A 25,379-nucleotide genomic window follows, 5' to 3' on the forward strand; every position below is an offset into this window, starting at 1 on the left:
TGAACTGTATTTTAGCATTTACACAGAAATGGGCTGAAAAGTTCTAGAACATTTAGAGATTCTGAACACCAGTTTCGGGATTTGGAGTTTTGGGTTTTTTTTTATTTTTTAAGAAAAGAATCTAATTAGTATTTCCCCCATCTTGTTTTAATCTTCTATCACTCTGTAATATTTGTATAAATACATTTTAAAGTCTGTTTCAATACTAGAAACATTGGGATCTAATTTAAACCTGTGAATATCTACTTTATCCTAGTAAGTAAAAAAGAGAGTCTTGAGAACATCAAAACTTTCTGTTATGTCTACTGGCCCTAACAGGAAACAATAAGAGATTTCAGGAACTGCTTAGAAGTCTAGCGCAGAAAATGAATGGATACAATCACTGGTGAATGGAGATCAGATGAGATCAGCTCTTTGGATGTTGAGAGAGCGAGGAATGGATTGAATTGTGAACCATTAGTAAAGCTTGGTTTGCTAGAATCTGGAAAGTAGGAACGATATCTGATACCTAGCTATATAACTCATTTTATTCTTCACTACTCACAGTGCTGGATTAAGAAGGTGGTGGTTATTGTAAACATGAAAGCTGCTGATCAATTCTGAAAATTAGTAAATTAGTGCTAAGCAATTAACAAATACTGTATAAATCTGAGTCAACATGCCCAAAGTGCAAGGAAATGTGTAGGAAACAAGTAATTGAACCGAACAATAATTCTTCTAAAGTAAACACTGTCCACAGTTATTATATAGCCAGATGAAAAGGATTCCTACTCATCTGAAAAAATACAGAAAATTTATTTCTCCTCGGCTCACTAATACAGTAGCTTGACTTCCTGGTTTAGGAACATGAGAAGAGTATATTAACTCAGTGGTAGAATCAAGCTTTATTACTCCTAAAAAACAGTCGCATCCCTGCTAGTGATACAAATAGTTGAGCCTGTGACCATTCATAGTATCAGGCCCCCTATTTCCCAATCAATTAGATTTACATTACTGACTTGGAAGAGGAAAACAGCACACTAATTAAATCCACATCACAAAAAATTGGGAAGCATTCCAAACAGCAATGAGAACAGAAATACAAAAAACAAAACAAAACAAAAAAGACAGAACAGAAACATGGGTAGAGGACAAAAGTAGGCACTGAAGCATCTCCTCCTAGTTCTTGACGGGATTACCAAAGTCAATTTTCTCCTCTAGAGAATCTGAAATAAGAAAAAAATAGGATCCCTTTTCGCAGGGCTGTCAAGCTGTGACCAGAACAAGGAAAATACAGAAGACCAAGTGCCCATGAAACTTTTAAGCATTTCTGGTTCATAATTTTTTTCCCCAGGTCAGTTAGGCAGTGACTTTGGAGGGTTGTTGCCTTCCTCTGCACATGAGAAAGTGGGTCACTTACCAGGACTGTCTGTGTATATCTCATTTAATCATTTCCCCGCCATTGCAAGGCCTCTAGCACTGGTGCATGTTAATCCCTCCTATTCTCTCCCTGTGGGTCTCATTTACTTCAGTCTCATTTCTGCTTTTGGGTTTAATGCGCAGGTGCTGGATAGTGCTGGCAGCCTGTGACATACAGGAAGTCAAACTAAATGATCTAGTGGTCCCTTCTGGCCTTAAGCTTTTATGACTTCAATATTTCTAGTAGAGGAGGAGTATACATATCAAAGTTTAAAATAAGAGGAACATGCCAGCAATATCAACTTTTTGTAATTATTGGACTGTTTAAATGTTTGAAAAAGGGGAGTTCAGTAGAATTGGCTATCCTCCAGTACAGAAAATGCCTGATGTCTACAGCAAAGGCAAACTGTTAAATACCATTGACCAAAGTCTAAAGATAAGAAACTTTCCAGACTCACCAACTCTAACCCAAAGAGGCTGTTGTCCTCCCAAACATCTTCAGATACTGCATCACCAATAAGAAGCACATCTTCAGCAAGTAATTCAAGAATGTGCATTGTCACTCTACTATTGCCTATGAATGCAAATGTGAAAGATGTTACAGCAGTTCAATTGTAAACAGTGTATAAATGATTTAATGTTAGTAGAACAGCCACTTTTCAGCCAGGGAATACTTTAACTCTGAACATCTGTAAAATTAATTTTCTTGTGCATTCATGCTACTTAGTTAGCATCAATTGTCACCACTGCAACATCCAGCAATAGCTTTGAATCACGTCTACTTTTTCTTTGTTTTCTGGAAAGAACATTTTGACAGTTAATGCACTAGAGAGCTCACTATTCACCAAAAGTACTAGGCACCCCCCCACACACAGTTCAGATCTTGACACGGTTTCATTCTTTGTACTACAGACAGCTCTTCATATGCTAGTTGATGACACTGACTACTTAAAGCCAGCCACTCACATTTCTTGTGAGGAAAAAGTCACATTCCACCCTGGATTCTTTAACTACCCTGAATTCACAAGGGTCAGCTTATTGAAATGATAAATTCCTTCTTCTAGTTACAGCAACACCATTTCTAGTGTATTATTGTGCCTACTGTTAGCATTTTTATAAGCCCAGTGAAGACACAGACGTTGCATTGCTAACCTTGGGTGAACTCCTAAATGACAACTAGGGAATAGTTCCTTAGAGAAGACACTCCTGGAAAAAAAGGCTAATGTATATTTACCATGGACAGGAATTTTGCCAAATAAATTCAGTTGGCTATATGAGGATGTTTACGTATAAAGTTGTGTAGTATTGCAGACACATTTTACCACCGCTGTGGATATGATGTTATTTGATTGATCTTTCTAGCTCAGGGATAAATCTGCCTGAAACATCCCACCTGAATAGGCAGGAGAGAAAGTTATCTCCCCATTTTTGGTGGTTTTGTTTTCAACATAGGATGCATGTTTCCACACTAGCCTATGTACTAAGATAGCAGCTCCCTACTTTTTGTCAAAGGCTGGTAGATGGATAATCCTGCTATGCCCTTTCCTGGCATCCCAAGCTACAGTCACAGACTTCTTTATTTTTTTTGGTCCATTTTCTTTCTCCTGTTCTTTTTCAATCTGGGATCTTTTGCCTTGTCATTCCCACCCCTACTCCTTTTTTCTACTTCTTTTTTACTCTTTCATTTTGTAAGTTCCTTTTCTTGGTCCCCATTAACCAGAAGGTTACATTCTGCTTAATGTGGATTGCCTATTGGTGACTCTTTGAGGTAGGGCTTCATGGTACTCTTACAGTTGAGGATCTGGGAGCAAAGAAATGTGGAATAGCAAGCCTGCAGATGTGCTGTACATGAGAGTTGCCGCTAAGCCATTAGTGGCCACAAAAGGAGCAGAGATGGAAGGCTGGCAGCTTCCAAAGTGACAGCTGCTGCTTTATCTGTTGCATATTTATTGGGAGTGGACTCAACATCATGCAGTTTTCTCAACAAGACAAGTTAGGCCCTGCCTCCTAGCATGGGCAAAACTTTAGTAGGGCTAAGTTAGGTTTGGCATTCTCAATGCTTAAGGTCTTCTTGCAATTGACTCACTGGGTACACTTTCTTCCCTATGCTTCCACTCCTTTGTGACATATTTGTTCGTACTTTTGAGGTTCACACACTAAATTTTAAAAAAGTTTCCCATTTATAGCTCAGGAGGGTCACTGTAGTGTTCCTGATCTTAGTTATGGTTTCAAACATGTTAATTTAGTAGTGAAATGCTACATTTCCATAGTAAGCCCGCACCCGCCCACCCTGAGGGTGGGTACTTGATCTGGAGTCTAGATGAGTATGAATTCTGATCAAGAAATAGTCAGTTTACACTATCCAGGTAAGACTGAAGTGAGAGTGAGGGAAAGGGAAAGAGAAAATTTTTAAGGATCAGCAAAAGCAACAATTTCACTACCTAGTGAAGGCAACATCTCCATTGTCAAGGTAGAATGAAGTCTCAAGGTTCAGCGGAACCTCATGAATACAGATAACAGCAACAGCAGCCAGAGCATTTTCTAAATAGAGACTGCACCCACCTATCACAGATAAAGACTTAGCTAACGTAATCCACACTTTTGTGACTTCCAAGCTAGACAATTTCAATGCACTCTACCTGGAGAGGACTATGCAGGCCACATGCACGCTACAGCTAATTCAACATATCGTGGTCCTCTTGCTAAACAAAGCAGAATGGTGAGAGTATCACACCAATACTCCACATTAGCATCCAGTCCAACACCAAATAAAGGACCAGGACCTTAAAATGTAATGCCACCAGTGGAAAAGAGCCAAGCTTTCTTAATAGCAACTCTTTCTCCACTTTCCTCACAGTTTCAGCAGCACCTTCAATCAAGGTGGAAGCTCCCACTGATAGCCCTAAGTGTGAAACTTTCAAGAACTGGTACAGAGTAGAGGACCTTTGCTGTGTGATATCACTGATGGCAATCATATCAACAGAACTTCTTCAGACAGGACTTTCTCAAATAAAGTAGCATAAGGACCCCATAATGTTTCTAAAGGAAGGCCAAAGAGATTAACACCCCTCCCCCAAAGAGACTTAAAATAGGGATAAGAGCTTGGTCTAAGTTTGGATATATGCATGTGACTCCTTAATACTAGTGATTGATGCATTAGAAATGCATCTATGCTAGCCCCTGAATATTAGGAGAAGGTCCTAAACAGAGCTAAATTAGTTATTTAAAATAAACTGATCAAGATTGGGCTACATACTGTGACTACCTTTTTAAAAAGGACGGGACAGCTGAAAAATGAGTCCAGAAATATGTACAGTCAGTTGTGGAACTTTGAATTTTTACTTTGAATTTTTATAAATCAAAATCATAATAATGTTATATATGTATTTATAACTTTAACTTTTATCTTAGTGAATTTTCCAATCTGGAACTATTTATATTTTATATATTTAAAATAAAAATATCTCCTACTCACTGTTAAAAGCAAAATGAACCTTTCATTGAGGGTACATCTACACTTCAGTTTAAAGTTGTACAAGTGACAAATGACTGATAATGAATCTAATAATATGTAAATACCTTAAATGTTTTAATACTTATTTTGCGTTAAACATAAAATGCAAAGGATAGTAACTTAGGGTATTGTCTATGCTACAAGCTGAGGGTGAGATTTGCAGCTCCCGAAGACATACTCACACTAGCTCTAATCAAGCATTGCCATCAGAGATCAGAAATGCTAGGTAAATACTCTATCTTCCCACAGTCGTGCCGCTGCGGCTACATTCTAGTTTAAGTGCACCAGGTCAATTAAAGCTACCTTGAGTATGTCTCCTCAAGCTGAGACTCACACTCAAGCTAAAAGTGTAGACATACTCTGAATGACTATTCTTTGCCTTTTAAAGAGCAAAATAAAGTTTTATAGCATTTAAGATGTTTACATAGTATTAGATTTATTATCAGTCATTTATTACATTTAAACTGACTATACATTTGGAAGTTGTTAAAAGTCTGAAATTAATGCAGACAAGCATTTCCTCAACCTTTCAAGAATCGATTGTGTGATGAGACCTTGTGTGATGAGAGTTTTAAATTAAGCAAGGAAAACTAAGTGGTAACCCTAACTCGTTCGCTTAAGGAGTCACAAATACAGGTTGATTTCTTTAGGCTTTCAAATTACTGCACATTTCCATGTTCAGTTAGTTGAAGTCCTTTTACAGACCTCTTTGCTGTGAATCAACTGCTGTTAGAAGGCACGTAAGACTTCGCTACTAAAGGGCAAGGGGAAATTTGGTAAATTAATGTATGCAGAAATAACTGCAATCATCAATGTGACTTCCACAAAAAATTAAGAAAAGTTTAGAAGCAAAGTATGATGCACCTAATTTCCCTTCCGTGTAAAACGGGGTTTAGAATATCAATATGTACATTGCTGTAATACTGGTAAAGGAAAATGAAGTAGTTGTGCTACCAGAGTCTGGAAATCTGTCACTATTTGCAAATAGAAAATGTACAGCTGAGTATGACTGAGGAACAGCATAGCAAAGTTAGCGTACCAGCCTTTTCTCTTGGATTTTAGACAAAACTGACCACCATTCTCAAATACTACAGCCATAAGTGGGACTGCCGGAGCTGGGACCCCTCTGGCTGGCACGCAGGGGGTTAATGGTTCAGGTCAGTTAATGGTAAGCCTAATGCTTACCAGTTAACCTTTTACATCCCTACTTCCTATGAGATACTAGTGTCCACTTGGTAAACTACCGACCATTAGTCCAAAAGAGTTCAATACAGTGAACAAGAGCTTCCCACATCCCCACACCACAATGTAGTTCAAAACAGTATTCAAATAAAAAAGTTGATCACCTGCCAACTCCTCAAACCAAGAGAGCTCCAAATAGATTAATAAATAATGCAATTAATGAACTGCATGATTCTATAAACATGCTTCAAAACAAAGGCCAAGTAGTTGCTCCACTGATCCATAAGAATGCTGTGTGGCTGTTAAAATCATTGGTTCAGGGAGGTCTAAAATTGATACTTGCATCTAGACAGTTAAATACTGGATTATATATTCAGTAAATTAGAAACCATAAAAAAAGATCAATTTAAGAACTTTGTTATTGATTTAAAACATATTCCAAAAAAAAACATAAAAAGCCACTTAAATATTTTCACACAAATAGTATAAAGTGAAGTATCAAGACAGTATAAAGTGATACTATAATAAGTCTGAATAAAAATCTTTACAAGTCAAATAATCTTTACACTATCCAAGGCAGGCCAAAATATACTACAGTGTAATATTTGGATGAGATAACTTTTCACATTTGGTCTTACTTTATTCCCTACTAATTTAACCAGTTTAGAAAAATAAAGAGCGTATAAATATCATCTAAGATTAACAGTACCACTAACTGTGCCAACAATTATGTTCCAAGGCACATTCAGACACTGTTGCTAAACTAGCAATCCAGAGGGGTAGAGAGTTGTGAAGGGGAGAACGGGGGAAAATAAGGGTTGTCCCCAGATCATGGGGTTTCACACCTCCTGAGACGGGCTGAAAATATAGTAGGTTGTTTTCTACTTATGTCCCATTACCACCCTACGGGAGGCAGAGGGAGATATAAACTAACCCACTTACACTGACAAAGCCATGTAAAGAATTTAAACTCTAGGTTGGGTGGTAAGGAGAAATTACATCACCCCTAGGTGAGGGGAGCAGGGAGAAACCACATCACCCCAGATCTAGACACATAGGGTACATCTATACTGGCATACAAGACCTGTGGCTGGCACAGGAGGCTAAAAATTGCTGGCTAGACATTTGGGTTCAGGCTGGAGCCTGGTCTCTGGAACCCTCCCCCATTGCATTGCTGCGTAGATGTAGGCTTATGCATCATCCAAAGGAACTAAAATCTTCCCCCAACTTCCAAAGCATAGCTGTTTTGTAGGATGAAGAGAAGACTGTACTGTGAATCTGGGGCTTTGCAGTGGCAGACTCAACTGAAAGGCAATATGCAAAAACCACAAATTAGCTTGAAATGTATCTGTTCTCTATAAATTAAATGGCCTTATATGTCTCACTATATAATCATAATCCATTCTGGCATTAAAGTCTATCAGTGAAACCCTGGGCTGTTTGAACTCAAGGGGAATTTTGCCATTGCCTTCAATGGTGCCAGGATTTAACACTATAAATCTATGAAAATGCAAAATTTAGAACAGATAAACTGCCCATTAAAATACTTTTCCTGATAAAGTTATCTGGATATTCCATTTACCAAAACAAAACCTATAACAACAGATGTCAAAAGTGACTTGGATTTTTCAGCTGGCTAACTAATATAACTGACAGGTTATGTAGATTTCTTACAGGAAAGGCATCCTCGTTCCTTTCTGCAACTCATCTGATCACCACTTTCTTTTAGTAAAGTCATTAATGAAATGCAAGAAGAAATCTGTGGATTCCATCATTCCATTTCCTCCTTTTTGCAGAAGCAAGAAAAATCTGCTTTCCTGGCAATAAACAGGACCCAAGAATAAGTACTCAAAGTCAGTACTGAGAAAGTAAAAGTAAAATATACAAATACTGAAATTCCAATTTGTGACAGGAAGATAAAGCACAAGTCACACACGATTTATTCGTTCTCTCTCATCATACAAGTCCTCAGTTAATAAATGTATATGGAAGTTTACAGAGAAAAAATTACAGATTAGTCAAAACACAAACACAAGATGAAATACTTTTGAACTTATTTTAATGTGGCACAATAGGTAGATTTTATTTCTAAAGTCCTTCTGAAATATTAATGTTTAGCAAATGGACACTAAGGCTCTATGTCCACCAAAAAAGAAAAGGACTGAACAATATAGAAAAAATCTAAAGGTTTCTGCCACACATGAATATTTTCTCACATGGACAAGGCCAAGAAATATTCCGAGTAGACCAGGGCTGCATGACAGGAAGCTACAGAGCTAGCCCCAGAGACGACGTACCTGCTCTGGGTTAGAAAGAGATCTTTTCCTTCATAGTGATTATACAGAAATAAGTTTTGATTAAAATGAATTTTTATTTTAAAAATGTGAATTGCATAAGCTTATGGAGGGCAACTATAGAGACACCTGTAAAGAATACAGTACAGAGAAAAAAGAGAGCTGCATGTTCATGCTGGTGACAGAAAGAAACCACGTTTAATTAAGAGAGGGTTTCTTTCCTGCTTGTCAGTCTACACACCCCTGTACCACTTTACTTTGTCTCAGCCAAACTCACTATTTTCTCTTCCCTTTGAATCACACTACATTCCTCGTCTCCTTCCCCTGTGCACTCAATTTCTTCCCACTGTCTTTTTCTAGGGCAAAACAGAGCCAGAGATCTATTAGCCAATCCAACTTCACAGAGCCTGACCAAATATCCCACAACAAAACAACTACAATAATGTGGTTAATGTGCTTAAGAATGGCTGCTTTTTTTAAAAAAAAAAAAATCTTTACAAAGCACCCATTTTGAAAATATTATGGGATTCTCCTACTGGGATGGGATACAAAATGAGGGAAAATAAGGATTCCTGCACACAAAAAAACCATCGAATATCCATTCACCTGTTCTTAGAAGAGGTACAGCATATTCCAGGGTGGACACACAGAACTGAGGAAGGCTGAGCTGTTGGAACTGTAACTCTAAAGTATCCTCACTTTCCAGGTCTGGCAGGTCAATGTGCCCTACATCCAGCGGTGACTGCAGATATATTCTGGAGTTTGCACTAGCTTGTGTACTGCTTCCACTACAAAGCAAATACAATATAGTAATTAAACACTGTCAAACAACATAAACTTAATTAACCATACAAAAAAAAAGACCTGAAGAGGTAAAAAAGGATTGTACCCTTTTTTTCATTTCTTTATGATTTATAAAGGCAGACTAGCTTTTTCTCCCATAAACAAACAAAAAAAAAAGGATGCGGGACATTTTTTTTCCTTAGAAATTTACAGTATGTTAAGTCTGATGTTGCCTGTTTTAGTAGAGATCTTCAAAGATGGACCTAGAAATGTGGATCGGGAATGAATGGAGCGTTGAATCTTTGACAAAAAAGAGTTTTTCCTTCTGTGTATTAGATGGTTGTGCTAAAACTAAGAGCAGGTCTACACTACGGGGTTAAGTCGACCTAAGTTACGCAACGCCAGCTATGTGAATAATGTAGCTGGAGTCGACATACGTTAGGTCAACTTATTGCGGTGTCTACACCGTGGTGGGTCGACGGGAGAAACTCTCCCGTCGACTTACCTTGTGCTTCTCGTTCCTGTGGAGTACCGGAGTCGACGGGAAAGCGATCAGTGGTCAATTTAGCAGGTCTTAACTACACCCGCTAAATCAACCCCCAGTGGATCGATCACCGCAGCACTGATCCACAGTAAGCGGAGACAAGCCCTAAGTAAGAACAAAACAACCCACAGTGGAGTGGTCTGAATTAAAGTCTCATTTCAATAAATCAGGTTTCACTTGCTTGGTATCAGCAATGTCATTTCCCTGCTACCTCTCTGGCTGCCCATAGAATCTTCCAGGAAAGAACAGTCCCTAGAAGACCTGATTTTCTAATGTGAAAAACAAGCTGAACATAAAATCCTTTACAGGCCTTGTTTATACATCAAAGTGGATAAACAGTGCCTTATTCTCCCACCCCCTTCAAAGACATCTTCAATACAATCAAGCATATGCATCAACAGTACATTTTGATTTTTATCTCTTTCCAGCTACCTTTAAAGGCTCCTAGATTCGCCAGATGTGTTGAACTGAAGATAGCTCAAAGACATAAGGTTTTTCTTATAATTGTTTTCATCTCTACAAGTCATTATTTTGACTAAATATTTCTAAGGATTTATAAAGCAATTCAAGATACAATAACTTTATTCATTTTCCCTTATGAAGAATTTGAAGGAAGTGATCTCTAGTATGGTTACATTATGTTATATTGTCTTTATATGGATTCCTCTTTCCAATGCACTTTGAAAGGATAGCAGCATATTCCTATAGATTCTTTGAACTTAAGAGTTGAAGGAGAATAAAAGGACGATACAGCAATGGAAACAAAAATACAGATGAATCAACAATGGATGGTTCTGATTGTCATACATGTGCTTATAAGATGAGGACGAGACGACGCATCAAATCATTAGAAGTATTAAGAAAAGGGAAAAGGATAGGTTTCCAGACAGAAGTTAAAACACAGACGATAGCAAAGTTCCAGAGATTTTAGACAAGAAGAGAAAGTGTGATATTTAGAAACAGAAATAGAAAAATAAATCAGATTATGAAAATTTGAACAAGAGTTGGTGGCTAGAAAGGATTCTTGTTTAATAGTATTAGACATAAGGATTGGAATTTTGAAGCAACACTTTTTCCTCTTTCCTAATTCTTTTCTCTCTGTTGTTTAATTCATCTCATTCTCTCGTTGAGCTTCAAGTTTTCCACCATATTGCTGCCGAGTTAAATTGTGGCTTTGCCACAAGCCTCATGCAAGAAGCAGTGAGTAGTTACACGGAACAGACACAGTCCAAGTTCTTGGCTCCCTTTTGTTCCCTGAGCATGGCATAGGTTACTTTCACTGCAGCATGAGCAGATGCATGAGGAACAGAACCAAAGCTCCATGAATTCCCCACCCATATGCATAGGATGGGCAGCAGTAGGCTGCTCCCAGACCTGTGCTGCTTCCTGTCATATGAACAGCCAGATCAGGAGACTAAGGGAGCACTGGCATGCAGACAGCGTTAAACAGATCACAATATGGTACTTCATTAAGTTATCATTTGTTCTCTATATGTCCTCTCTCTCTCACCTGCTAAAAGTTCAAGTCATCCTATGTTGATTTCCTAGCCAATGAGATAGCCACCCCTGCCATTTATCAGATGAGTTGATCTTTGCTAAGTCTTTCCCATGTTAGATTATAAAACACTTCAGGGCAGAGGGAAAGGTCTTCGCCTATGTGCTGTAAAGCACAGGGTTCATTTATCATGCTATATACCTGCTTAATAAAAACTCAATGTACTAGATCCAATAACTTTTTTACATAGTAATAATAGCTCTCAAGACCTTTAAAATTAATCATCTGAGCTACCATATCTATAATGTGAGAACACTTAATAGTTAGTAGAGCTAACCAATATACAATAAAGACTCAAAAAGGTATCACCATTGACTAAATAAGAATTCAGTCTTTTTAAATCCTCAACTAATGACCTAATAAAGGACAAAGATTCTTAGAGTGATTACAAATCTTGTGCCAAGAGGAGTACCACATATACACACTAACCTCTACATTTTAAGAGTGTCCAGTAAATCAGTCATAAGATTTGAATTATGTGGCTAAATCATGTACAACTGAAATGTTATGTGGTCAAGCTTGTATGCCAAAAATCCTTAGAAACTTTTTATGTAAGTGTGTATAGTTACATCAGATTAAATTACACTCATTCTAAATTTTTTCTGTTACTAACTGTTGAAGGGAAACAAAAAATCCCGATCTCAATACTTGTCAAATAAATAGGAGAAGAAGTGGTTTTCAAAACTCACTGTAAACCAAGTCTACACACACTGAATTGCTGATTTCTTATCTTTAGCAATTTGAGAGTGTCAGATATTTGTAGTTCATCTCTAAAATACCAGACAGTTCTCTCTCTTTAGGAACAGAATGAGAGAGATCAAAAGGATATTAGAAATTGTGAATATCATTTAAAATTTAAGTTTCGTTATTTTAAAGACTTTTTCCAATTAGCATCCTAATTTCAACAATTAGACTTACAGAAGAACCTCAGAGTTATGAACACCAGAGTTACAAACTGACCGGTCAACCACACACCTCATTTGGAACTGGAAATATGCAATCAGGCAGTAGCAGAGACCAAAAAAAGCAAATACAGTACCGTACTGTGTTAAACATAAACTACTAAAAAATAAAGGGAAAGCAGCATTTTTCTTCTGCACAGTAATATTTCAAAGCTGTATTAAGTCTATGCTCAATTGTAAACTTTTGAAAGAACAAAGTTTTGTTCAGAGTCAGAACATTTCAGAGTTACAAACAACCTCCATTTCTGAGGTGTTCATAACTCTGAGGTTCTACTGCACATGTTTTCCCACAAGCTGGCTAGGAGCAAAATAGGTAATTCTGGTAATAGGCAACAGGCTTAACTTAGCCTCCCACTTTGTTCACCTGGAAGACGCTGCATCCCAGTCTTGGCCATCACCTCTGGGACGCTGACCTGTACGTCCAATCACAGATGGTCGAGGGCTACTACTTCCAGGTGATGGATTCTGGGAATGATAAGGTCCTCTTGCTTCTTGGCCATAAGACATAGAAGAATTCTGAGAAGCTGTACCTTATACAACAAAAGCAGAAAAATAAATTTACCACGCACCTCTCTGTCCTACAAACCGCTCGGTGAAGCACGAAAAGTCCACGCTGGTTAACAAATGGCAAAAAAACCTAACACTATTCATTAAAGTAGAGTAAGAAAAATAATGAGGAAAGTACAGGATGTTGGCACAATCTACTTTAGTCCGTATGAATCTCAAAGTTGAGAGGTTCATTTCAGACTAACATTGGGGGAAAAAAACAATTTAAACATAATTCTTGGGTCTGTAAAATTCAACTAGAAATCTCACATGAACATTTTGTGTTGTATTTTGGTACTTCTGCTTCAAGTTCTAGAAGTGCAGAGCCCAGTAAAGATTTTTTTAAAAAGTTACCTAAGCCTCAAAGAAGTTTGGGGTCAGCTTTTGGTCAAAGATGTGGGTGCTCTTACTCAAAAAGTAAGTGCTCCATTCATCATACAAAAAAATGTCTGAATCTTGCTAGAAGCGCAAAATTCAGTTCAGTCTTAACTATAGAATCACAAGCAGTGTTTCTGTAACAACATGCTTGCAATGTTTTATGAAAAGCTCTAACATCAAAGCAGGCAGAGAAAAAAGATGAAATTTGGCTGAATAATAGGCCATGGAAGGAGAGGGTGTCCTTCAGTCTTTAGTGAAAGTCAGTCATGATTTTGCTGGGTCATGAGGCTTTGCTTCTAGATCCAGAAGTCCCAGGTTCAAATGCTGCTGTTGATGTTTTAATTTAATTGAGGTCTCCTCTCCATTTGAGGCCTGTACAGTTGGACTCACAGTAACTAATGCACCTAGTTTTACAGGTGGAGGAGCATAAGAAAAAATTCCAATTAATATTTTTACAATCCTAAAACATTTATAAAATAGTTTTTATTTAACACATGTAGCATGCACAGCCTACATGTGAGAGAAGAGATTCATCATCACTTTTGAGCAAGGCAGCAACCCAAACTCACATTGCTACAGGATGGAATTTTCAAACATGACAAATTATCATCTTTAGAAAATCCATTCCACAGTCACACACAACATTTATTTATACACACCTTGGTCAGTGGAGAAAAAGCCTGGATCTCTGTGAAAATTAAGCCTATTTCTTAAGAAGATACATAACTGTTGCAGGCATGACACAGCCTGCAAGGCTAAGCGGTGTTTTCCAGATTTTCCAAAAGCCAGCTTTAGTAGAGACAGAAGGCTCTAAAAACACAAGGATTAACAGAAATTTGTAAACAAAAATAAAATAACTTCTGAACCAGTGTAAGCAAAACCATACCGAAAGGACAGTTAAAAGTTCTTTGTTCATTGAAGGCAACATTATTAGTCCGAGAAGAAGTGTGTACTTCATACTATTTTCAAATGAGTCTCTGTCGCCAGCCTAGAAACAACTTTTATGGGAGATACTTGCCATTCACCTTAGCCAGAAGAATGTGGAGAAAAAACCCAATTCATAGTATGCATAGATTAGATGTTGTGAACATCTAAGCAGGTGACTATAACAAAATTAAAAATGCAGGTTTCCTCTCTTAAGTGCGCCATGTAGTAAATTCCATTTTCTCCTTCCACTTAGCCAAACATTCATTTAATTAGTGTCTATCTAAACACAGAAGCATCGGCTCCAGATGGATTATCAGGAAAATTTATTTGAGCTCCTGCTTTACATGGCTCGCTTTGTAACCCAATGGAAAGTTTTAGGTGATGGTAGTTCTAACCTGAACAATCTTTGGTCTTTGAAGGAAAATCTCAGCAGGGAAATCTTGCATAATAACATCCTGTAGAAGCTCACACGTACTCCAAATTAAACTGTGGTTATTACTTCTCAAAGAGCTAAAAATTGAGTTGAAATTAGTTAAATATCAGAAATACTAGAACGGTGGAAGTCATTAGAGATAGACTTTTCCTTATAAAGCTATCAGTGCAATTGAAAGCATTTTCCAAGTAAAGGTTCCTGGTTGTGTTATTTTTGTAGACAAACAAGAGCAATGTTACACCCAAACTCAATTCCATTTGCGATCAAACCAATTTTCAACCTATATTTCTCAAGGAGAAGCTATTTCCTTAATCCCTTCAGAATTTTAAATTGAGATAAGAAAATCAGAAGTTCCCTGTGAAATTAGTCGTTCCCTATGGTAAACAACAAATTGACTAATGTCATAAGTAACAAAATTCTACCATTACCACTACCCAAATTAGCAACATTGAGAATTTCAGTCAGACGTAAGAATTTACATAAAGGAAGCCAATTTAGAACAAATGGCATTTACTCTAGCTTTACTGTTTTCCATTAAAAAAAATTTCTTTTCTCCACCAACTTCCCTTTCTCAAGTCCTTCTCCTTTGCTTTTTCAATTTTCTTTCATTCCACCCTCTCTTCCCTACTGTGCCTCTTCTTTCATTACAAATAGTTTTTAAATACCTAAGCCAAAGTAGTAACCTTGTCCTGTTTTGTGAACCAGAAATCTGTCAAACTGTCACATTTAAAGGAAAAAATAAAACATTAAATATATTTTCCAGATTTTGGAATTTATCAAACAGGAAAAGTAGACAAATCTGTTTCTTCTGCAAACAGTGACACGTCAGTTGGAGATGGAACAGGTCTGTTAAGTAATCTAGTCCATCTTCCTCCATTATTCTCTGTACTAGACATATACTATCTGCTGTTTTGCCTATTCTGAAGTGATTCAAGCAACAGAAGTTTTTACCACAACACTTTAAAGGCTTTTATAGTCTAAAATTCCACCATCAGAAAATCATCTAGTTTTCAACAAGGGAGTAACATCAACGTTTAAAGCCTTTCACACCAGGAAGGAGGAGCATTTGGCTCAAGGGACTGGAATTGAGACATACTAGCTACAGCTGACTGGGTTCATATCTGAGTTACCAATAATGATTTGGTGACCCATACAAAGTAAGCTCATGATCTTATTCTAGTGAGTACCAACGAATTGTCCACATCCCAAAACCCACCAAATTGGCATTGTTGGCTGACTCAGCAATTTATGCTAAAGGTAAAGGTTCAGGACAAAGTTCAGACACTATAGTGGGTACCGTGTACTATGACTGCTATCAGCCTTCAGAATAGCTTTTATAATCACTCAGTTCATTTAAAAAATATTCACAACAGGAGCAGTTAGTGCTGAAAAGTGAAGTTTGAGTGGTTGCAATCCAATGAAGTAAAAAATATTACTATAAAATCTCCATTACTTTACCTTTCATTTGATGAAAGAACATGTCTATCCGTTGTGGTCAGTGTTAACCAAGGAAATGTGGAAAACTTCAAACACTTCACTGCCTGATTTACTGTTAAAAAGCATATTCAAAAATGTTAGTGTATTTCTTTAGAAGAGTCAACATGTGTACAGTGAGAAACAGAATTTTTAATTATAAAACCTGATTGAACTAAATCTATTTGAAGAGCTGCCAATGAGAGTTTTCAGTAGAGTAATCAGAGAATGAACAAGTTGCAGTCACTCATTGATATTACATAAAGAGATTCAGTAAGGAGTAGCAATATTTCCCCTACCTCACATGCATCAACCTGTAATCTTATCTTGTTCTTCTGCAAAAACATATACTTTCCCAAACTTGAACATAAAAGAATTATATTTCCAATTTCTACACTTAATAATAATTTGTGTAATTTCTAAACTTATTTGTTTTTCTTATTTGTGACAATATCTTGTTTAAATTAACCTTTTAATTAAAAATTGCATTTAAGTAATTTTGTATTCCTAATGATGGCTAATATGCTGCTGAAAAGTGAATTGGTGAAAGAAGTATGGTAATGCCAATGTCAACTTGTAAAACCTAGTTTTCATCTTGTGACACTACTGACAGAACAATTAAAAGAACATTACACATTATGGATTGCTTTTCAGCAGGCTGGTCTGATTAACTGGATATAGAGCAGTGGTGGGCAACCTGACGTCCATCAGGGTAATCTGATTGCGGGCCACGAGACATTTTGCTGACATTGACCGTCCGCAGGCACGGCCCCCTGCAGGCCTCAGTGTCCGCAGTTTGCCCCCCCCCCCCCCATCAGCGCCTTCCCCTCCCTCCTGCCTGCCGAGATTAGCTGTTTCACAGCATTGAGGAGGCTCTGGGGGCAGGAGCAAGGAAGCAGCACCCAGGGCCCCTCCCTCGCCCAGCACCTCCTGTCCACTGCATTCAGCTGTTTCATGGTGTTGAAGAGGCTGGGGGGGGGGAAGGGGAAGGTGGAGCGAGAACGTGGCGCCCAGCTCCCCTCCCTCACTCGCAGAGCTTCCTCAACGCTGCGAAACAGCAGATTGCGGTGAGCAGGAAGCACTGGGGCAGGGAGTGGGGAGGAGTGAGGACCCAGTGCGCAGCCTCTCCACTCCCTCCTCCAGTGTTTCTTTGCCTCCTGCCCACCACGATCAGCTGTTTCGAGGCCAGCAGGAGGCTCTGGGAGGGGGAAGGGCAAGGACATGGCTCACTGGGGGAGGGGGCAGAATGGGGTGGGAAGAGGTGGGGCAGGAAGAGTCATGGTGGGGTGGGGACTTGGTGAAAGGGGTGGAGTGGAAGGCAGGGCCTGGGGCTGTGCCAGGGGTCCAGCAAGTCCAGGCCAGCACCTGTGTCTCCTTGACTTAACTTCACGGTGACTACCTGGTGTGGAAATTTTTAATCAAACGTTTTCTTACACCATCTAACAATGGAAGGCAAGTGCAAATGGAAAACAAAATACACAGATGAAAATCGAGGCTTCCAACAGGAGTGGGAGAATAAGTACTTCACCAGATTTGCCAACCGATCACAGATTGTAAGGTTAGCCTCCTATTATGTGGCCTGGCACATAGCCTGTGCAAAAAAGCCTGACTCTGAAGGTGAGTTTATAAAAACTTGCCTCACTGATGTGATTTCAATCCTGTCACCAGAGAACAGGAATCTACAGAAGAAAATTTCTGGCCTGCAGTTTTCACGCCACACAATAAAATGCAGAATCTCCAACCTGAACAGTGACATCGAATCGCAACTTAACTTGCAACTTCAGCAGTGTGAGTATTTGAGCATCCCTTTGGATGAGTCATGTGATGTACTCGATAAACCTCAATTAACGGTATGTATCCGGACTATGTCTGACAACTGTGTTGTAAGTGAAGAACTCCTAGCTATCGTGCCACTAAAGGACAGAACTCATGGATGAGATCTAAAGGAGGCATTGATGTTAGTTGCGAAACACCACTTTCCTGTACAGAAGCTCACTGCCATTGCAACAGATGGGGCTCTGTCCATGTGGGGATCTGTGATATGAATTAGTGGGGCTTTGTAAGTCTGATGAGAGCTTTCCCGAATTTTGGACATTTCACTGTATTAGTCATCGGGAGCAACTGGCAACTACAAATCTCCAATTTGATCACATCATGAAACATATCTTGCACATTGTGAATTTCATTCAATTCAAATGCACTCAATCACAGACAATTTCAAAATCTAATCCAAGATCTGGATGAAGACAACTTCCCTGCCGATTTGCCATTTCACTGCGCAGTTCAATGGCTATTGAGAGGTAAAGTTATTTCCTATTTTTTCGAGCTCCTAGAACCAGTAAAATTGTTTATGAAGGAGAAGCAAAGAATACACCCTGAGCTTACAGATCCTGGATGGGTTCTAGACTTCGCATTTCTTGCAGACATGCTGCTGCATTTGGATAAACTAAACGTGGACTTACAAGGAAAATTCCAGTTACTGTCTGATCTAAGCGTATTTGCGTTCATGAACAAACTGCAGTTGTTTCACAGACAAATGCTTGAGAGATAGCGGACACAATTTCCCTCAGTGTCACAACTTCAAGCCAGATCAAAAGAAGATGCTGCAGAACCCCTAAAATGGAGCACAACTAGATACGCGAGCATGATTAAAGACATTAAGGACAGTTTTGAGGAAAAAGACCTCAAATCAGATTTCTGATTGACCCTTTTAGTGCTGAAGCTGATTGTCTGAAGGCCCCTTTAGTCACTGATAAAGCAACATCCCAGATGGAAATAATAGAACTTTTGGAAGATGACAGATTGAAATCTGTTCAGAAGACAGAGGGGACCCTTACTTTCTGGAAATCTGTACCAAAGGATAAATACTGCAACATCAGAGGTGCAGCCCTAAAATTAATTTTGATGTTTGCCTCAGCCTATCTTTGTGAGTCTGTTTTCTTGATGCTCAAACATGTGAAATCCAAGCACCGATCCGTTCTGACAGACAGCCACTTAAGAGAACTGCTGCATTTGAGCACAACTGAACACAAACTTCAAAGGAAGTGCTGAAAGCAAAGACTGCCAGAAGTCCCACTAAGTAAAAGGTTAAGACAAGTTGTTGTTATTGTCATTAACTATACATCAAATGATATAATGATTATGTGTGCACGCACACACACACACACACAAACACATATAAATACATGTATTTACATATGTAAATCATTACATAATACTGTGGCTCTTTGGCAATGTACCTGGGTAAATTCTGGCACCTTCTCAAGCTCAGGTTGGCCACCCCGCATTAAAAGATACCAACTAGTGAACAAATCTGGACTGGACAGAACAACAGGATGGTCGAAGTCTGGGGGAAGCTAATTTTCTCCAATTACCCCACAGGCGGTGTTATAAATACAAAGGGAAGGGTAACCACCTTTAAATCCCTCCTGGCCAGAGTCAAAACCCTTTCACCTGTAAAGGGTTAAGAAGCTAAGGTAACTTTGCTGGCATCTGACCAAAGTGACCAATGAGGAGACAAGATACTTTCAAAGCTTGCGGGGCGAGGGGGGGGGGCAGCTCTGGTCCCAGGGTCACTGGCAACGGGGTCTCAGGGCCCCATTTCCTTAAAGAGGTAACAGACAGAGCCCATGGACAGGAAATATGCTAAGGAAGCCAAGGGAATAGACATTTCTGAAGCCTGCTCAGATCACAGGAAACTTAAGAGTATACATGTCCAGCATATGAGGTCCAAGTAAGGTGATTGTCCAGGCAGGGGAAGTTTGATCAGGGACGTGTGTGACAGAGGTACTTCTGCTATGTTTCTTACAGTTATCTCAGTGATACTAGATAAATAAAAAAGCATTAGTGCTGTTTACTATTTAGATAAAGGATAACATTTTCAAAAGTATGTAGGTCCCATTCTCAAAAAAGACTTAGGCGTATAAGAGTCTAAATTTCATTGCAAGTTAATGGTATTTAGGCTAATTCCCTAAGTCACTTTTGCCACTGGAATTTAGGTCCTTTAAATTTTAAAATATTAAAAAATTTAAAATGTCTACTTTTAATTGTTACTCCACAAGAATGACTAGATGAAAACTAGATTTATCATTTCTACCAGTGGAGTTTCTATGGGGCCCATATTCACGAAATGGCAGCAGGAAGCAGAAGGCACAACAATGCCAGTTGTAATTAAAAAGATATTGGAAATTATATTTTCCACAGAATCCTCTATTGAATATATGTGTATGACAGAATTATTTCAATTGCATACCAACTGATCTTTTGGGAGGGATTTCCATCTGTTGCAAATTACTTCTGCCTTGGTGAAAATATCCAGTGATTATTTCTTCTTGGGGTAAAACTAAAACAAAACAAAACAAGGCAGTAAACAAAAAAGCACATTTTCATTGTATATAAATATTGTATTTTTCTGTATTCTGTGGTTGAATTGTTTTCTACTTTATCCCTAAATTAGAAATCTTATGGAGTTAAATGGAGTTATTTATTTCAGATATTACACTTTGCCCGAGTCCTCTCTCGAGTTGTAATTTTACAATCACATTCTCCAATTTGTAAGATGTTTCTCTGTTTCCTTCTTGTGTCCTAGGCAAACAGGGAAACTGACTATACACAAAGTGCTGCCAAATGAACAAAGTAAACAAACTGAAAGACAGAGAAAATGTTTTCCTCTAATCTGAAGTACTAATTTTGTAACAATAGTCGGTAAAGTTTCCAAAGAGAATGATAGTTTAGAGGTACACAGTCAACCTTAAAGTAAGTAGCAGGTCAGTTCAGCAGTTTATTGGGCTTTTTAAAATATATAAACATATGAAATACACACATACACACCCACAATTATTTTAATATCCCTTTGGAACATCAATAGCAATATGGATTCCCAAAAGTAAGCTTCAGGAAACCAAGTTAGGAATCTCATTTGGTCTAACCACATCCACGCTGTTAGCTTGATTTTTAATGTTTCCCTACAATTAAAAAAGGCTAACTATTTATCGAAGGGGCAATTGTGGCTTCTGATTTAAAGAACTGAGTAAAACTAGCACATGCTTATCACATATAATTTACACTGGAATCAGAAGTTACCGTCACATAGTAGCATTGTGATATTTAGGGTAGGCATATGAGAGGGGCTGTAGCTTAGTAGCTGGGGGGGAGAGGGGGGGAAATCACCACATTTCATACACAGTGGGAATCAAAATTGGAGAAGTAAAAATCTGCCTGAACTGTCAAAAGAGAACCAATAAAGCTAGTTAGGTTCTTTAACAAGAGTTAATGGCCTAATCTTGATTCCTCACAGAGGCCCAGTAAACAAATTATGCACAGAGAAATTCTGCAAGAGTCGGAAAGGCCGCAAGAGCCAAAAAAAGAGCTGTTCCGCTCTCATACTCTGCAGCCTCAAAGCTAGAATAGCTGCTGATACTACCATACTCCTTTACCCACACACAAGGGGGTTAGGCCAGTGGAGCAACATAAATGATACATCATCACCCTTGCCCAAAAACACCATGAGCACTAGATAAGGAGCCCCACGAAACAAAACTCTGTAGTGCCTTCTCCCAAAGACACTTGTGTTCAGAAATGTAAAGAGAAAATGAACAAGGTGTGAACTGGAATATTCTTTTTAAAAAAACAAGCAAGTAAACTTCAAAAATATAAATTACCTGGTTTGTCGTCTGACGGTAAGGGCTGACCTTGATAAGACACTGCTGGATAATTGGCAGGAATTTCTGAAGGAAGTAGGAAGAGCCCATCTAGGATCCCATCAATTACAGTCTGCAGATTTGGATCCATATTATGACGAAGTTGAGAAAAGAATTCCACTGCACCAATCCCAACCAATTGCTGGACAGCAGACGGATGCTAGATCAGAAAGAGGATAATCAGACTTGCTGGCAATTTCTTTAAGTTTCTGTACTACATCAGAAAGACATAGCTATCGAACTTAAATTCAGCTTTTTGTTATCTTACAGAAAATTTAAGTTTTTCAACTCAATATCAAATGTTTTCCCACACTGTTGTATGGTGATTAGCGCAGGGAACTGGGAGTCAGGATCCTGTTCCACACCCAACTCTGCAAAGGACTAGCTGCGATACTTGGGGCAAACCATTAACTTCTTTACATGCATCCAAATTAGGCAAATATCCCCTATTTTTCAGCAATAATGCTGCTCTGCAGGTGTTACCAGTGCTGGAAACTTTACCATAAATGGAGTAAAGGCATTTTAACCACTGTATTCTCTAACCCTGTTCTAAGCAAATCCCTGTTCTCCATTTTTCTGATTATTTCAGTATATGTGGCAAAAGTTGAGACTGGTCACTGCACTGGGAATCAAGTGACCAGAGTTATTTTTCCATCTCTCCCACTGACCTGCCATGTCATCTTGCACATGTTATTTCACCTCCATGTCTGTTTCATTATCTATGCAATGGTTTTAGTGATATTTATCCTCATTTGTAAATTAATCTAAGTTAGTTGCAAAACACTCTAAAAAAAAAAAAAAGAGCACGGTGTACTGTGTGTGTGAGTAAATTCCATTTATGTCTAATATTGTAAATGCATACTGTTTAAGAACAAGATTTCATACCTTTACCAAGTTGTTCACCAAATTTAGTATCTCCTCTTTCATTGGAACTATAGGAAAATTGAACCATTCCAGCAAATGGAGAAAAAGCAACTTTTCTTGGACTAGATCAGCATATGAAATCAAATTATGATCTAATTTACACAATATATTCTTGAGAGCTCGTTCTCTTATCTCTGCAAGTTGATGACCTGTGCAAAAAAAGACGACGACGGCAAAGGAGTGCTAAAGAATTAAAAAGTGGTTCAGAAACATATCTACAATACCACCCCAATTCTTAGTTTTATTTGGTGTCTCAGCAGGGACATCCAAGATTTAGGAAAGCTTGTGCTGCTGCTTGTCACAGGGACAAATGGTACTTCATTCTCCATGCCTGAGTCAATGGAGCATCTTCTAAAGTTCTAAATTCACTTTTAAATAAAAAGGCTGTATTAATACAGCAGTATCTGCTTTGGGTCTACTGTGTTCAGACAAAAAGGACTTTGGGTACATTCTTTGTAAATACACAGCACTGCCCGTGCCCCCAGCTTGTCTGTGCAGACACCTGCGCGCGTAGCTACACGCGTGGACATGGCCCGTGTGCGCGAGTGTCCGCGTGCGCACCCCCCCCCCCGTCAGACACACCGCCCGGCGCGGGCCGTGGCAGCGGGACCCGCTCAGCCCCCCCACACCCACGGCCGTTCCCAGCCCCAGCCCGGGCAGGGGCGGCCCGAGCAGAGCGGAGCGGAGCAGGGGACGCGGGGCAGCTACCGAGTTTCCGGATGAGCGGGGCCAGCTCCATCCCCGCGGCGCCGCTCTGCCCGCCCGGAATCCAACCGCCGCGTCCCGCGGCGAATCCGCTCCGCCTTGAGCAGGAGGGAGCAAGCGGAGAGAGACCGTTGCTGGGGGGTCAACAAACCGCAAGGCATCCTGGGAGGTGTAGTTCTTCCACCACTCTTCCTGGGCGGCCTGCAATTCCCAGGATACCGCGCGCCCGGAACGTGGGCTCGCCGTCGCCCGATCCCGTGAGTTCGGTCCCCCTGGTGGGAGAGGAGGGGGCAGCAGGAGGCGTGGAGCGAGTCCCTCGGGAAGAGCTCCGAGCTGGGGCTGAGCGAGGACGAGGCGGGCTACCAAAGGGCCCCGAGCCTGCCGGGGAGCCTCACGTGGTGCCCAGCCCCGTTGGGGCTCCTCGGGGTCGCTGGGCCTCGTGGAGCTCGCTTTGGGACATGAAGTTCCCCCACGCGACTGAAGGGACCCAGCCCATCCGCTTGGCCCCGAGCCAAAGCTGTGTCATTTCTCCCGCTGCAGACCGGCCACGGAGGGGTTGCTGCCCATAGCTGTGCCAGCGTGCAGTGGAGTGAAATTAACTAAAGCATAGATTTCAGCCTTACTCTTTCAGTAACTCCCCAATGTCTGTGCTGTAGGGCGAAACTGTTCTGCTTTGATCTCCTTGCCTTAAGCAAAAATGAATAGGACACTTTGTCCCCTTCACCCTGAGGTCAGTTTAAAAATCATGAGACTCAAACAATGAATTGTGGGTTCTTTCTGTTTGCTCTCTGGTATTGGAGCACTTAGGGATTTATGTTTTCAGTCTTTTTTCTCACAGACATAAGGCTAGAAACATTGTTTGTTTTTATGATAAAAGCTAAGATTCCCAGACAATAACATGATTTCAGCAGCAGGGGCTTTAAGGAAACCAAACATCATCAGGCACCAAGGCTGGCATCAAGAATTACCAAGCTGTAGAGAAGGAGTTGTGAAGGTTAAGCTGAGAAGAGGCATGATTCCTTTATTTTTAACTGCTACATATAACATGATAATGCTTGTAAAAACACCTTTTACTTAAATGATGGAGATTTCACTGGATATATGATTGTCCATAAACTGGTTATCGAGATCATGAGGATGAGTAGAGAGAAAAGAGAGCAAAGTGGAGGAGGATGATAATAAATGTTTCTTTCGGAATCACATTTAGCATCCCCATAGCACTACTTTATATATTTTTGACAGAAAGCAAATAAAATGATCCCTTCTGATATTTTTCTCTCATACAGTATATCTGCTAAAATAATATGCTACTAGAAAACCATGCAGGGATTAGAATAATTTCTTCTAGATTACCTAAAGACATGTTGTGATTGTTTGGATCACAGAAACCCCCTGGGAGCTGCCACCTGATGTGCCAAGACTACTTCTGCCCCTGCTTTCCTGCCCTGGCAGCTTAGAACTCCAGCACCCTGCCTGATTTGAGCCAGACCCGCTAGCCTGCTGCAAACCCAGACCCAGGTCTGAACCATGTCCCCTAAAAGCTGTGGGCTCAATTGAAAGCAGTTTACAGAAGTGTTCCTGTCCTTGACACTCAGATGCCCAACTCCCAATGGGGTCCAAACCCTGAATAAATTTGTTTTACCCTGTATAAAAGAATTAAGATACCTGATGATTTGTGCATGAAGTTCAAAATTTAGAAATGTTTCTGGTAAAATGTGAGGTCTTCTCTAATATAGGACTGTTTCCTTAGCAAACAGATGGATGCCCTCATTCTCACACACCTCAGAGTGCTAAATTTTCTTCTCATTCAGTAATCAGAGATGTCCATCATTTTGCAAGATAATATTTGTGTCAATGGAGTAATAAAACAAAGGGGCTTTATTGAAATAATAATAAACATGCAATGATTGCTGCAATTAGTTTTTCCACAGAGGCTAGAATCACACAGGTCTAACTGTGGAAAGAAATTTTTCATGAGCAACTACAGAAACAGCATCTCTGGCAGAGTGACATTCTTTTTGGCTATAAATTACAACCTCATACAATGAAAAGTAAAGTGCTC

General features: G+C 39.5%; 1 protein-coding gene across 2 annotated transcripts in view; it reads right to left on the minus strand.

Annotated features, from left to right (window-relative positions):
• The window catches only part of RTTN (rotatin), a 143,523-nt gene extending 120,073 nt beyond the window's left edge, over window positions 1-23,450 (minus strand). For both annotated transcript variants that reach the window (XM_084619019.1, XM_084619018.1), the window contains exons 1-10: window positions 23,321-23,450; window positions 22,574-22,761; window positions 21,650-21,848; window positions 20,242-20,331; window positions 15,975-16,065; window positions 14,479-14,593; window positions 13,816-13,966; window positions 12,597-12,762; window positions 8,995-9,176; window positions 1,857-1,972 (exon numbers count right to left, since the gene is read on the minus strand). In XM_084619019.1, coding sequence (XP_084475145.1) covers window positions 1,857-1,972; window positions 8,995-9,176; window positions 12,597-12,762; window positions 13,816-13,966; window positions 14,479-14,593; window positions 15,975-16,065; window positions 20,242-20,331; window positions 21,650-21,848; window positions 22,574-22,761; window positions 23,321-23,351 — 1,329 coding nt within the window. In that variant the 5' untranslated portion in view covers window positions 23,352-23,450. The remainder of the gene's footprint in view (window positions 1-1,856; window positions 1,973-8,994; window positions 9,177-12,596; window positions 12,763-13,815; window positions 13,967-14,478; window positions 14,594-15,974; window positions 16,066-20,241; window positions 20,332-21,649; window positions 21,849-22,573; window positions 22,762-23,320) is intronic.
• Window positions 23,451-25,379: the final 1,929 nt, after the last annotated feature.

This window comes from Lepidochelys olivacea (genome assembly GCF_965140295.1).
Source record: "Lepidochelys olivacea isolate rLepOli2 genome assembly, chromosome: 2".
Taxonomy (NCBI): domain Eukaryota; kingdom Metazoa; phylum Chordata; order Testudines; family Cheloniidae; genus Lepidochelys; species Lepidochelys olivacea.